The 13,003-nt window shown below is 45.8% G+C and overlaps 1 protein-coding gene across 9 annotated transcripts in view; it reads right to left on the bottom strand.

The window, feature by feature from the left end:
• The window catches only part of RAPGEF1 (Rap guanine nucleotide exchange factor 1), a 92,326-nt gene that overhangs the window by 20,462 nt on the left and 58,861 nt on the right, over positions 1–13,003 (bottom strand). For 4 of the 9 annotated variants that reach the window (XM_055795317.1, XM_055795308.1, XM_055795333.1 and 1 more), the window contains one exon: positions 10,409–10,611. In XM_055795317.1, the coding sequence (XP_055651292.1) occupies positions 10,409–10,611 (203 nt within the window). Of the gene's footprint in view, positions 1–7,760; positions 7,920–10,408; positions 10,612–13,003 lie in introns of all 9 variants that reach the window. The other 5 variants (XM_055795294.1, XM_055795289.1, XM_055795302.1 and 2 more) reach the window with 2 other exon arrangements.

Below are 13,003 nucleotides of genomic sequence, written 5' to 3'. Positions count from 1 at the left end.
ACCACATGCCTGTGGCTAAAAGGAGACTGGCTCTAGGACAGGCTCCTCTCTTCCTGCCCGTTTCTTTCCAGATGAGCAGCCCCGGCTCCAGGGACACTGTCAGCTTTTGGTGCTGCCTCAGTAACAATGACAAGTCTAATCTCTGTATTTACTTTCTGCCTGGATAAATGCTCTACATTTATTCATTTTCACTTGCATGGCACAAAACACTAAATCCCTCGTAAGACGCCGGGCTTATGACATCATCTTGGCTCAGCAGATTCATTATCCCTGCCCTGTCTCCCCGGTATTCCATGATCTCACCAGCGTTATGCCAACTATTGCCCCAAGTCCCAGGCTAGACCCCCAAAAAAGAGCTGGCGCAAAGTGGATGGAGAACATGTACTCCCACCAACCGCTGCCGCAATGGCTCATGAAGGCGCTCAACAAACTGCTGTCCCAGTAGCGAGATCCTCTGCCCCAGTAAAGGACACAATTTGCTCAAACAGAACCTGTGTGCCAGCTCCCCTAGAGCTGGGCTTCCTGCACCCCCGTGAGACCGGCAGCATATGCCGTCCTTCACTTTGTAGGTGATGGACATCATCTGCTGAGGAGTCCCACGGGTTTTTGTCTCTGCCCTGCCGAACCCGGAGAAAAGGTCAGGCTCTTGCAAAGCAGCAGTGGAGCTCATGCAGGGCACGAGTGAAAGGAAATAACTGTCCTCAATCAAGTCACTCGGGGCCAGGCAGCACCCTGCGAAGCTCTCGTGCTGCGTGATGGTGCTGGCAGGGTTAGTTGAGGCCAACCGCCGGCTGGGAGGCTCGGCAGCCGGGATGCTGCCTGGTCACTGCCTGCAGGCTGAGCTCCCAGCGCGGGGAGGTTAATTATTGCTACCGGGGCAGGAAAACCTGTACAGCTTCTGCCCTGCCTAGTTTCAGAGACATGAATCCCAATTCAAAGGCAATTTAGACCTAACCAGAACATAACGTCGCATAAAATTTAAAAGTTTGAATGCAGATACGTTACTACGGACAATCACTATACATTCATCTCTCCTCGGCCTCATCAATACACCTTTCAAAACAATTCCTTGGCATGAGATGTGTTGAAAATGCTGGTTTAAGACCTGGGTACCCAGGAAAACGCATTCATCTTCATGTGATCCGCGAACAACCATTTAACGATGCAGACATGCTCTCAGCGTGCTGTTAACAAAGGGAACAGCGCTGAGAACCCTTTGGTACACTGGTATTAATTAGCCAGGCTGCTCTCGACTTCCAATCTCGTTGTAAAGTTGCATCTTGTAGAAAGCGAGCCAGGGAGCCCCCTCCTTCCTCCGGAGCCTGCAGGCAGCTCTGGAATTCCAGCTATGCAGCCGTGCTGGGACAAGAGCCAAGAATGAAGCATACTTTTAAAGGGGAAAAAACCACCCTGCAGTGGAAATGATGTCCATATGGCACCCATTCCGACCCAGCCCAGCCAGCAGCTGCAGCAGGAATTGCGGCGATGGCTTCCACAGGGCTGGGTGTTGTACATCGCTTGGAAGCTCTGTCATCCTTTAAAAGACATACTTCTTTTGGGAGGGGACAGTCCATTCAACAGAACTGTCACAAGCAAACCAGTCATCCTCTCGTCCTCGCCCCAAGAAATCACAGGCAACAGTTTATCCCGGAAAAAAATCAGTGCTTGTTTTAATTTGCCTCTTAGAGGTTTCTTGCAGGGTCAGCAATGCCTTGGTTATGGCTGTACTGACACCATCTCTGGCTCCATGGCTTTGCTTTAAGTACTTCAAAATAATCTCTGGGAAAGCTAGAAAGCAGCGTGCACGGCATTCTTCCAGAAAGGGTCTTTCCTCTATCCAAACTCCAGCCAGGCTGCTGGGCTCCCACCACAGGACCAGAAGACAGTCTCCCAGCACGAGTGATCCTGACCTGTTGCGGCAAATGGCCAACACTGGGAGAAGAGAGAGATACCCCTCCTCTCACCAGCAAAGTGGATTTAAAAAAAAAAAACCAAACCAAAAAACACAACTATCTGCCACTTGGGAAGTACTTCCACAAAGCGTGCTTTGAGCTTGGAGCAATCTTGTCTCCTGGGAACAGCAGGAAGCTAACACACCTGGACTTGAATGTTTAGCACACACCATTACGCACAGAGGTCTTCCAGAGATGGCATCTTTCAATGTTTTCAATTTGCGGCCTTTGATTTTTTGCAACGGTCAATATTTCAGAACAGCTTTCCATCATTAGCAGCAGCGTTACAGGACATCCCAAAGGTCAACGACATTACAGCCATTTATTTGGATTACATGGCAGGAGATAAGCACTCTAATAGAAAACTTATTTCAAGAGTGATGCTTCTCTACATTCTCTAGGCATGGCTGACCACAAGTAACAGAGAGACTGGGTGTTTATAGGCAGGGAGTCGCTGGTTGTGAGCTACAGCAGTCTCCATCCTAAATTCAAAGTTGAATTCAATTATATGGCTGACGGAGCATCTGCAGCATCAGCAGACACAGCTTTACCTTTTAAGCACAGCCTTCTCAGTCACCCTGCGGACTTCTGCCAAATTAATCTGCGATCCTGCCAGACACTCCCAGAGCAGGTAGAACATCAGACTTCCAAAACATGAAGCTATCAGAGGAAAGGATCAATCTTTTAGATCTCCCCTGCTAATGCTATTAAGACAGCGACGACGTGGGCAACAGGCCAGAACTGGATGCCCAAATTCCAACAGTACAGAACTATGTTCACAACATAACTGGGTGTTACACAAAGCCGTTACACCCCAAGAATATAATTGCATAGACAATTACTAGAAAAGACTTCCTATCTCATGACACAATGCTGGGCTTCCAGGTACTTTTGCTAATGAGGAAGGAAATGCTCCTACAATGAATGGCTGGAAACACAAGCTGCCAACAGAATGGCTTCAAGCGCTGCCACAGGAAAGGCAGCAACTCCTCATGCTCAAATGTTTCTCAGCAGAGCCTCTGACCTGGCAGCACAGCTGACCTCACTGTTTTTAAGTGATGGTTAGCATTGCAGAGGGATGGATGGGGATTGCTGTTCCCTTGGGAAAGGGTCTCCCAAGTTCTGCACACACACCCCCCACCACCCCCCCCCCCCGCGAAATCCAAACTTCTTAAGTGGGAGGGATTCTTTTATATCTTTGCAACAAAATAAATAAGGGGGCTGAGGGGGAAGAAAACATTTCTAACATTCATTAGCTATGCTACCATGGATCTCTCTCTTGAAACCACCAGGAGAATTCAATCTGATCGCATCTAGAGTGTCAACTCTTGTGCAGCTTGTAGACAATACCACCATATCCAGCAAGCAGACCTTTAAAAGGCAGAGCTTGGAGGCAAAGACAAGACTCCTAAAAAGTCAATCACACCGAAAACATGGAGCGTGTGGCCTATGGATCCAACAGGGGACTGTCTAGAGAGAGACCCACAGTGCTACAACTGCAAGAAAAACGTATAAGCCACTGGAGGAAGTAGTTTCCAGAAGCAGGACTCAGTGATGCCAGCATGCAACAGCACTAACACCACCGTCCAGCCCTGCCACAGGCAGTGGAAATGAACACAAATGCAGAAGGAACGCTAAACTGGAAAGGCAAAACAATACCTAGAAATCATCAGCCGGTTGAATGGATGAAAATCTTTTTCCCCCTCTTCCCTCTGTCCCAAATTAAGGAGCCAAAACCTGCTCAGGACAGAAATGAACTAACAGACTATAATTTCTCAGCCCTGGTTTGATCGAGGCTCCCACCATATGAATGGAAACAGCTCAGTCCCTGCTGAGGGCCAGAGCTGCGGCATGTGCTGCAGGCTGGAAGTGAGCGGCACGAACAGGGGCAAGGCGGGGAAAACATGCAAAGCACATGTCTGCATTTTGCACATCTTCAAACACTTATCTGACCCTCCTTTTCCTGAACATACGTTAGCACACACACACACAAGAAAGAAAAACAGTTGCTGTGAATTTGCTCAAGAACGGTGGGAACAAGTGAGAACAGAAGCGCTGAAGTGGAGCTTTCGTAAGGAAATCACTTGCGCCTTCTGCTGGAATCTGACAGCCAATTTGGTTTCTGGAAAATTACTGGAAACGTTTCTTAATTAAAAAATAAACATAAGACAAACCAGCATTTTGAGAAAGGCAAGTTATTTCTCCACAGCCAATTCCCACTAATGGCATGTTCATGCCTCAGAGAAACAACTGCAGTGTTTGTTTCCACCAGGAAAAGCTTCCTAGCTGTAACCAAACGCAAGACCTTCTGCAGTTTTTGGTGGAAAATAAGTGGATGGATAGGAGCCGAGCTTGTCACCGGACTGATTTCCTCTATCCCTGCGCAGTTCCCCAGCTGCCAGGAAGGAATGAGTTTTCAAGATCTGATTCCTGCACACCCACTTCCAGTCAAACAGCACGTGGAGTTAACAAACCGAAGGACAGTACCTCTGTCTTCACAAGAAGAAGGGAGGGAGGTGATCACCTAGAGAAAACCTATTGCCAGCAATCACCACCGAGTATGTTTTCTTATTGCATACCTCCTTTCCCACTGTTTAGCAACAGAATGTGTTTTCAAAAGAGATGGGAATCCCTAGAATGATTCTTGACAGTACAATCCAGTTGCCCCCCGAATGTGGAATTTAACGGCTTGTACATGGGATGGGGAATTTAATGCCGCAGTCCTTAAAATATCAGCCCACACTACAAACATGACCCTTGCTGGCACAGAGGCCAGACACGACTCAGACTTGGTTAAAAAACAGGCTCGACTTGCCAGACCTATGAGGTTTGATCCAGTTGCTCAAGATCTGCCTCTATCCAGTAAAAGCTATTACCTCTGACACAATTTCCTGCAAAGAAGGGAAAGGCGCGATTAGTGGGTTGACAGAGCAGCGGTGGCTTCTGGACTGCAGCAGCATCTGCAGTGCTGATGGGCAAGAACAAAAGTCAGTGTTCTGGAAAAGAAATTCATACATTAAAAAGTAAAGATGCTCTGAACAACTTCCCCTCTTTTCTGCTTCAAAACACTGCCTGAAAACAGGTTTTTAAGCCCTGTAAATCAGTAGTAAGGCACGAGCCCCTCACCTGGAGCACAGAGCTAATGGGCTAACGTGCAAAACACGGTGTAGGTTTGGCTTTCCTGCTGCCTGCATGCAAACAGATGGGTACAGGGCCACCTCTTCCCTCTGGGATTGACTCCTGCTGACCGCTCCAGGCCAGTCTCCAGGGAAGGAAAAAAGCACAGGGCACTTGCTGAAAACTGGCTACGCCTGGCAAACCTGCAGTGCCTTGCGCACACTGGGTCAATGGACAGCCATTTCGTTTATCAGCTCTGACTTCCTGGTATTGATCTAAGGAGGTTTTTGCTTCCTGCAGAGAATGGATAACTATTTATGTAGGAGACGGATAATTTTAAGAGATTTGATAATCACCACTGATATTTGGGCACACAAGAAGCCAACTGCTCAGCTGGCTGGCACATAAAAGGTGTGCTCTCCCCAGCATTAACTCCCTTGCTGGGGCGATGGTGGACAGCTAATGTTTGGTTTCCCCGCCCCCCCAACAGGTTTATTGTTCACCACAGAGCTCACTTGAGTAGCCTTTTTCTGGTGGGAGAGGAAAAATGAAGACATGAGAATAAGAGGAGCAGAGCAATGTGCTTCAAGCGTTACCGGTGCAGCTCGTGGCATTCCTCATGTGAAACTGCACCGTCTCTCCAGTCGACACTTGGGAGCAGATTACAAGAGGGGCTCTAGTCCTTCTTAGTGCTGACATGCAGGGTGTCACCCTGGGAATGATCCAAACCTTGACAGCTGTTTCACATCTCTGTCTTATTAGGGATAGGGAAAATGGGATAAACCATGGTTATGGTATTACATGGGTCAGCTGTGATGCATGTAAGGACATTGGTATTTTGCAGCTCGGAGACAAAGGGACACTGTCATAGTGAAAATCTCATTTTTGCTGGTGAAAAAATAGACCAGCTAGAGTCATGAGCAACTATAAGATTACCATAATTTAAAGGCATTAATGGAAAAATCACCATTTTTAATTCAGCTTATTTCCTTTGTGCATTTGACAGTGCACTCTATGACTGTTCTCATTGTTCCTCATGCTCCAGCCATTTATTTTCCACTCACCAAATCCTTGCAAAAATGAGTAAGGATTTTTTAATAAAGTTTTAACATTTCATAAAATGATATATCCACAATAATGAGGTCTAAAGCAAGATGAGAACAGATCAGAACAATTAAGTAGGTAGCAACCATTTAATCCAACCCAGGCGCTTTTTTAAATGGAAATGCCCACATATTTTTAGACCATTACAGTATCATATTTACAGCCTCTCAATTAAAACAAGAATAGTCAAGTGCTTTTACTTAGTCTTACAGTTCTGTGCTCTACTTGTAGGGATCACTGTCAAACAAGAGAGCTTTTGCATTACTTCAAATTTTAAAATGATTTATCACAAGTTTATGCAAGCACTAACCTTTCTGCACCTCAGCCTTTTCATCTGTGCAGCAAAACTACAATAATGCTCGCTCTCACACAAGTGGAAGCCAAAAGCTTTTATTCACTGCTGGCACAGTAGCACTACTTGTAAAGTACTTGAACACCTGCTTCTTTGGACCAACAATTACTGCTAATTTTTAGAGAATGACTAAGTGCTGAAATGGGAAGACAGCAGTGGCACAGTGAGGGGATACCGTTTTCAAACATTTAATATTTTCATTTTTATATATAATATATATAAAATGAAATTATATATATATTCATATATAATAACATTTAATATTAAATTTACTAATTGAACACTTCCGAATTTTCTCAAGTCTTTTCTGATAATTTCTTCTCCAGGAGAAGTCTAATTTACTAAACATCCAGGTCACTTAAAAAAAGTCTATTCTCAGTTGTCATCACATGGCAATCAGAGCATAACCACATAGTTTTACATGCAAACGAGCCCCATACTGATGAGCTGGCGGAATCCCATGGTTAGATTTAATTTCATTATATTAAGACTTTGTTATTACTACCATTTAATTTAACCAGCTGATCACAGATTTAAGCAGTGCTCTAACATTATTCTTATTTTGATCTAAATCATTCTCAGCTCCTCCCGCCGTTCTCTCTTCAGACTGCTCACGAGTGCTGTAGGAGAGAAAACCCTGCTCGTTCATCAGCATAGCATACAAGCTTACTGAGCTTGTTCGGGACGTGAAGAGAAGCAGACAAGCAAATACGAGATGGAAGATCTGGTAGAGGCCATTTTCTAGAAAAAAAACCATTAAGGAGCTGCAGCCACTGCTCCGTATGTTTGACTAAATCCCTGTATTTCAGGGACGGCACCTTGTTATTTCTCCAAAGGCCAGGGTCACACTGCAGCCTTTAATCGACTCATCCACATCGCTGACATTAAGCAGCTGAACAAAAAGGCTTTGCAGGCTTTCCCAACATGCAGCCTGGGGAACATGTAGGTCAAAGGAGTGTGTCTGGGCACAGAGGCCAGCTCTCCTTCGTCAGTCCATCGCCGCAGATGTCGATCCCGCCGTGTATATAAAGTAAGGAAAGCCACACCTCCCCTGTGCTTCATTTGGTAAGATTTACACACGGTTTGTCTTATCTGGCTGATTACTACATCACTTCAAAAGCCCGCAAAAGAACCTTCACCTTTACCTGCAACTGAGAGCGTAAGCACGGCATTTGCACACAAGCGTTTTACCGACACAAATACGCACACGTGTTAAAGTGAGGAGAGCAACTCACCGAATGCACAGGAAAGGAGCTGTGCCGGTTGAGAAAGGAGTTAGAGACTGACATAGTGAGGCCCTGAGTGGCACCGGTGTCCTCGGGGGTGAAGGGCACTTTAGTTTGCTGGACACAGTAGGAGACAGAAGGGAAAGAAGAGGCAGCATAGGAGGCCTGCTGAAGAGGAAGGAGAAAGCAAGAGACAGAAGACACAAAGAAAGAGAGCTCAGAAAAGGCTATGAATAAAGGATAAGAAATGCTAACTGTAAAACAATGCATATAATGGCTTGCTAAACAAACAGCTATTCATACAGCTCATCAGAGCCAGACACACCAATATGCCTTTCTTGAGCTCAAGAGGCAGGACAAAAATCACAGTTCAAATCTTCTTTGTTTCACAAATCCTTTAAAAATAAACTCCCGCCTCCCCCTTCTAGTTCACCCCTGGCCAGCTGCTGCGGGGAGAGGCAAGCTGTTCCTCACTGCCCTTTTTTCCCCCACGGCATGGGGGGCAGATGCTCAAAGGAGGAACTGGCTCTTGCTTTTAAGGAGCCAGTTCTTGCAGACTACCAGTTTTTATGGCAACCTGCATCCTGGGAACTTGGGTCTCTCCAGTGTGAGCTATGGGCCCTCACTGGTACTGCTGAGATGCAGGATAACAGTGATGTCCTGTCATTTTTTCAGTCCAATCCAAAAATTATGTATCATTTGCACAAGAAGGAGATACTACACTGTAAGTAACAAATACTATTCAGGATTTTCTCCTGAATTCTACTATAGCAAGGAGTCTGAGGGAAGCTAAGGTATATCTAGGCTTGCTCTGCTCTGACTTGCAGAATATAATGTAAATGTTTCATAAAGAAGATGTGAAGCTCACCAGAAAGGACTTCCTAATTATTATTTTATAAAGGAGTCCATCCAGCAAAACTTGCCTACTGCCAGAGCAGCTGATGCCTATGTGATTTGCTGTTTTGGAAACTCTCACAGCAACAGCAGCAGAGGAACAAGAACCTGGTGGCTTTTACAGTGGTTGCTGAATAAGCCATCATCTGCTTGCACCATTTTCCCAACAGAGAAATGAAGGTAAGGGTGGGAGGCTGCGCTTGAAGAAACCTTTGCTTCAGGGGAACTGCAAGCAACACCTTGATTGTATCAGCTTGCAAAACTGCAAGAATGCCTAGCAGGCAAACCAGTGACATCTTGGCTGCCCAGATAATAATTAAAGGGCAGCAAAGAAATGCTTTGCTTCAGCAGACTAATTCAGAAAAGGAGCAGAATTTCCCTTCTGCACAATGGCTACAGTAAATCTGTGCTTTACACACCCTCTCTTGTGACTATGTAGACCAAGTCACCACTGGAAACTATCACTGGAGTGTAGCCACCTCTAGGAGGAGGAGGTAGGGCAAGGGACTACAAGGTACAGGGGACAACGCAAGCATCACATTGACAAGGGGACCAGAGACTCTGGAGAACTGCCTGATCCTTCAGAGAGGAGTCCTGTAGACTCTCCAGTGTCCCTGCAAAGCAGATGGGACACGGGCATTTAAGGTCTCATCCCCACAAAGCAGTAATGCATAACACTCAGTTTAACGCAGCCGGAAATGTTACTTTATCTTTTTAGGACTCCTACCTGCATCACAAGAATGTAGTTATGCAAATCCCCAAATGAGATTTCTCAGTTGCTTTTCCCATTTGATTAAAACCACCCTGGGACAGTCAAACTTTAGCATAGATAGCATGAAAAAATATTGCAACAGTCGCCCTCATGCTGGTAAGACCATGGCTCTGTTCCCACATTTCCTCCTGTTTTGTTAAAGCCATGGCCCATTTAAGTCAGTTTCATCAGCATAAAAGATGCTTTTTCTTTTTTTTTTCCAAATACAGCAAATCAGATAAACAAAACTCCTGAGGCTGGAGTTCAAAAAAAAGAGAGAAAAAAAGGAAGACTCTTAAAAACAGACAGGACAAAATCCCAGCTCCACTGACGTTGGAAACAAAACTGCTGCTGCCATCACCGAGGCCAGGATTTCATCCTCCACGTGGAGAATGGCACTGGCTGTACTGTTAAACCCACCCTTCAACACACGTACCCATGGGGATGGGCCTTTTTGTGCTGGATTCCCACCCGAATCACACAGTGGGACTAACGGGGGAGAACATCCATGGGTTAAATAATGGCTATACCAAAGTTCTGTGGCTCTGGCAAAGACCGAGCCGTAAAAGGAGTTATTATGTTTAAATGGTTATTATTAGTGGCATCCTTGACAGCAGTTTCAGAACAGCATTGGGAACAACACTGCAGCAATCTCTTGAAAATCGTGTTGCTCAGTGTGTCAAAATCTTCAAAGTGGTTGTCGTTACACAAGCCTGTCGTCTGGCACAGACTCAGCCATGCCATGTGGAAGACTAATGTTTCATTTTCAGGGAATTTTAGGACTTTCAGAGCTTGCGGGGAACAGTCTGAATGTGGGGTTAGAAAGGAGCTCAAAGTAGATGATGCAAAATGCCTAAAACCGTGTTAACGAGATGACAAGGAGCATGATGTGCTAACACCAGCAAGACACCCTCCCACCACCACAGCCTGTCAGAAACAGGAGCAGCAAGAAGAGAGCTGTTCCCGGGAGGCTGGTGTGCCCTGCCGGGGGGGCACCACAGATGTCACTCACCAGCTGCCGCTGTTTCGGTGGGAGAGCAGGAGGAGGTGCCATATCTTGAGAGGGGTCCATGCTGCTAAAGGAGTCATTGATCCCATAGACTTCCATGAGGTGCTTGTTCTTCTGCTGGTAGATGTGCTCGTTCTGAGGGGTCTGGTAGAACATGGATGGCTGTGGCTCTGAGTAGTCTTCCACGAACTGCATATATGCCAACACTGCAATGCAAAGCAAGGTGACATTCACTGCTGCTGGTCCGCAGGCTGCAGCTGCCACAAGCAGGCAGGATGCTCATTGTCAAAATAAAGGAAGAGTAAGGCCATGCCACTGTCAGCCGGGCTCCGCAGGCTGGGAGCAGCAGGGCATCCGCGCCGCGGTCACAGGTAGCTCACAGTCAGTTGCCAGCCGCCTTGTGGGAAAGGATCTGAATATCCCATCCTGCAAGCCAGCACCCAACAAACATAATCACAGGCCACAAACACATCTGACAACACTTTAAGCAACCAGTGAGGTCTCCAAACAGCTACTTGAGAAGGCTGATTCACCGACGCTTAGCCCAAATCCCTTCCCCATGTAACCCATGGCAATTTTGAGAACATTCCTCAACAGCTAATGCCCAAAGTCACCAAAGAAACAGAGTAACTTCAGTCTGCTTTCCAAGAGGCACAAACCATCTGTGTACAGAGATGCAAACTTGACAATAAATCCGTAATAGCTCTAGTGCCTATGTAATAACTCTTCTATCTGTAGTCAGCAAGATTTCTGGAACAAGGAGGCTTACAGCCTTTCCCCATTCTAGCAAGCTGACAAAACTGTTATCGGAGAACACCCACCTGCAAGACTGGGTGTACCTCTCCCTCAGCTATTTATATACCACCACCAATGCTGGTATGAGATACTTACCTTCTAAAAGTGCCACTGACCATGCCTTCCTACCCCCTTAGCTCAAATCCAACAGCCTTTGCTCCCACCTCTTTCTAAAACATCTTATCATCTCCAGTTCTTGAATCTAACTGATTCAAAAGCTTTTCCGAGATGTGGTTCAATAGAAATACTAAATGGGATCAAATCTCATTTAGAGGACCTTTCCATCTGTACAATATCCTTCCAAAACCTACGAAAAATCCCATGTGGGTCTGCCTATGCAGCTTTCAGAGGATTAGTTACTGCTGCAGTATTTTAGTGTTGGAGGGGGAAAATGACACGCAGTGCCATAGGAAGACTACTACACTCCCACCCCCCAATTATTAAAGATCAGAAGTGTACTCAATAAACGTAAAATAAAGAACTCTCTTCTATATACCTGAGAACAGGAGCAGCAGATGCGTTTCTATTTAAGTGTCATCAAAAGGACTAACCAAGGCTTTTTTGTAAATATGCTGTCACGCACAAGATACTCTGTGATCATTCCTCCCTTCCTCCTGATAAACAAGCAGTTGTCAAGTTTTGTAAATCTGGTCATTAGGTGGCAATTATTCAGCTTCTGCCAGCATTTCAGCTGTACAGCTGAAATGAATGGATGATTTCAGTGAAAGCCATAAATACAGCAACCCCAGTGCAGTATTTGCACGTGGTGAAGCTGGTTCCCACACCAGCTGCAAGGCAAAGCCCTCTGTTCACCTGCCAACTCAGTGCCATGGGCCAGCCTATTTCCAACAGGATGCAGCCGTGCACATGTGTCGGCAGGAAGGAGTTGCTTTGCACCTGTCTTTTGCACCTTTTTTCAGATTTCCTCTAGTATTTTAAACTCTATTTAGAAATGGAGCTAACACAGCTGCCCCTTCCCACAGAATTATATCCCTCCTCTAAAAAAGAGAATAAAGAAGGGAGGAAAAAAAAAAAAAAAAAAAAAAAAAAAAAAAAGGTGAGGCAATTGGAGTGCAGGAAACCTCAGCTGATGGATTTTAATCCTGACCGGTAACACCTGCTGTCCCCATCCTGTGACCCCACACAGTCCTGCCAGTGGACAACCTGTTCATGTCCCCCAGTACTGCCAGCTACTGCACAGCGCTGCCAAGGCTGCTGAAATTCTGACCTCTAACACCTCCTGCTACCTGAGCCTTGCTCCTCTTGCTCCCCCAACCGCCCTCCTGCCTTCCCAGCACCACTTCACAGATGGAAGTCACCACCCTTGCTGGTTCAGAGCTCTCCTTCTTGAAGGGAGTGTGACAGAGGTTTCAAGCTGCATGCACACATGTGTTGGTGTGTGTTTATGCTCGCTCATCCGCTGGTGTCAGCACTCACATTAAAGCCAAGATCAAATTTGCTCATGCATGTGAATTTCAGCCTAAGTCTTGATAATGAAAAGAAGCACGTTCTTGCAATATTCTCTTATTTGACACCATGGTGAAGGAGTCTTGGTGTAGAAAATACAGAATTGCTAAAATACTGTTTTCAAATACCAGCGATTCAGTTGACTGAGGTACTCCCTGTGCCCTGGAAAATGCCTTGGTATCATACAACAGCTTTAGAGGATAAGATCTAAAGAAGGCTTATGAAAGATATTTCTTTCTCTAGCAGCAAAAGTGAACTAAGGATCAAGACTCCTTGAAGAAGTGTAGAGGACAAAAGCTTGAGGGTAAAGACCGTATTTTGAGAGCTCATCAACTG

This window comes from Falco peregrinus, chromosome 1 (assembly GCF_023634155.1).
Source record: "Falco peregrinus isolate bFalPer1 chromosome 1, bFalPer1.pri, whole genome shotgun sequence".
Classification (NCBI taxonomy): Eukaryota; Metazoa; Chordata; class Aves; order Falconiformes; family Falconidae; genus Falco; species Falco peregrinus.
Note: the sequence above shows the minus strand (reverse complement) of the source record. Positions and strands in the feature narration are given on the sequence as shown.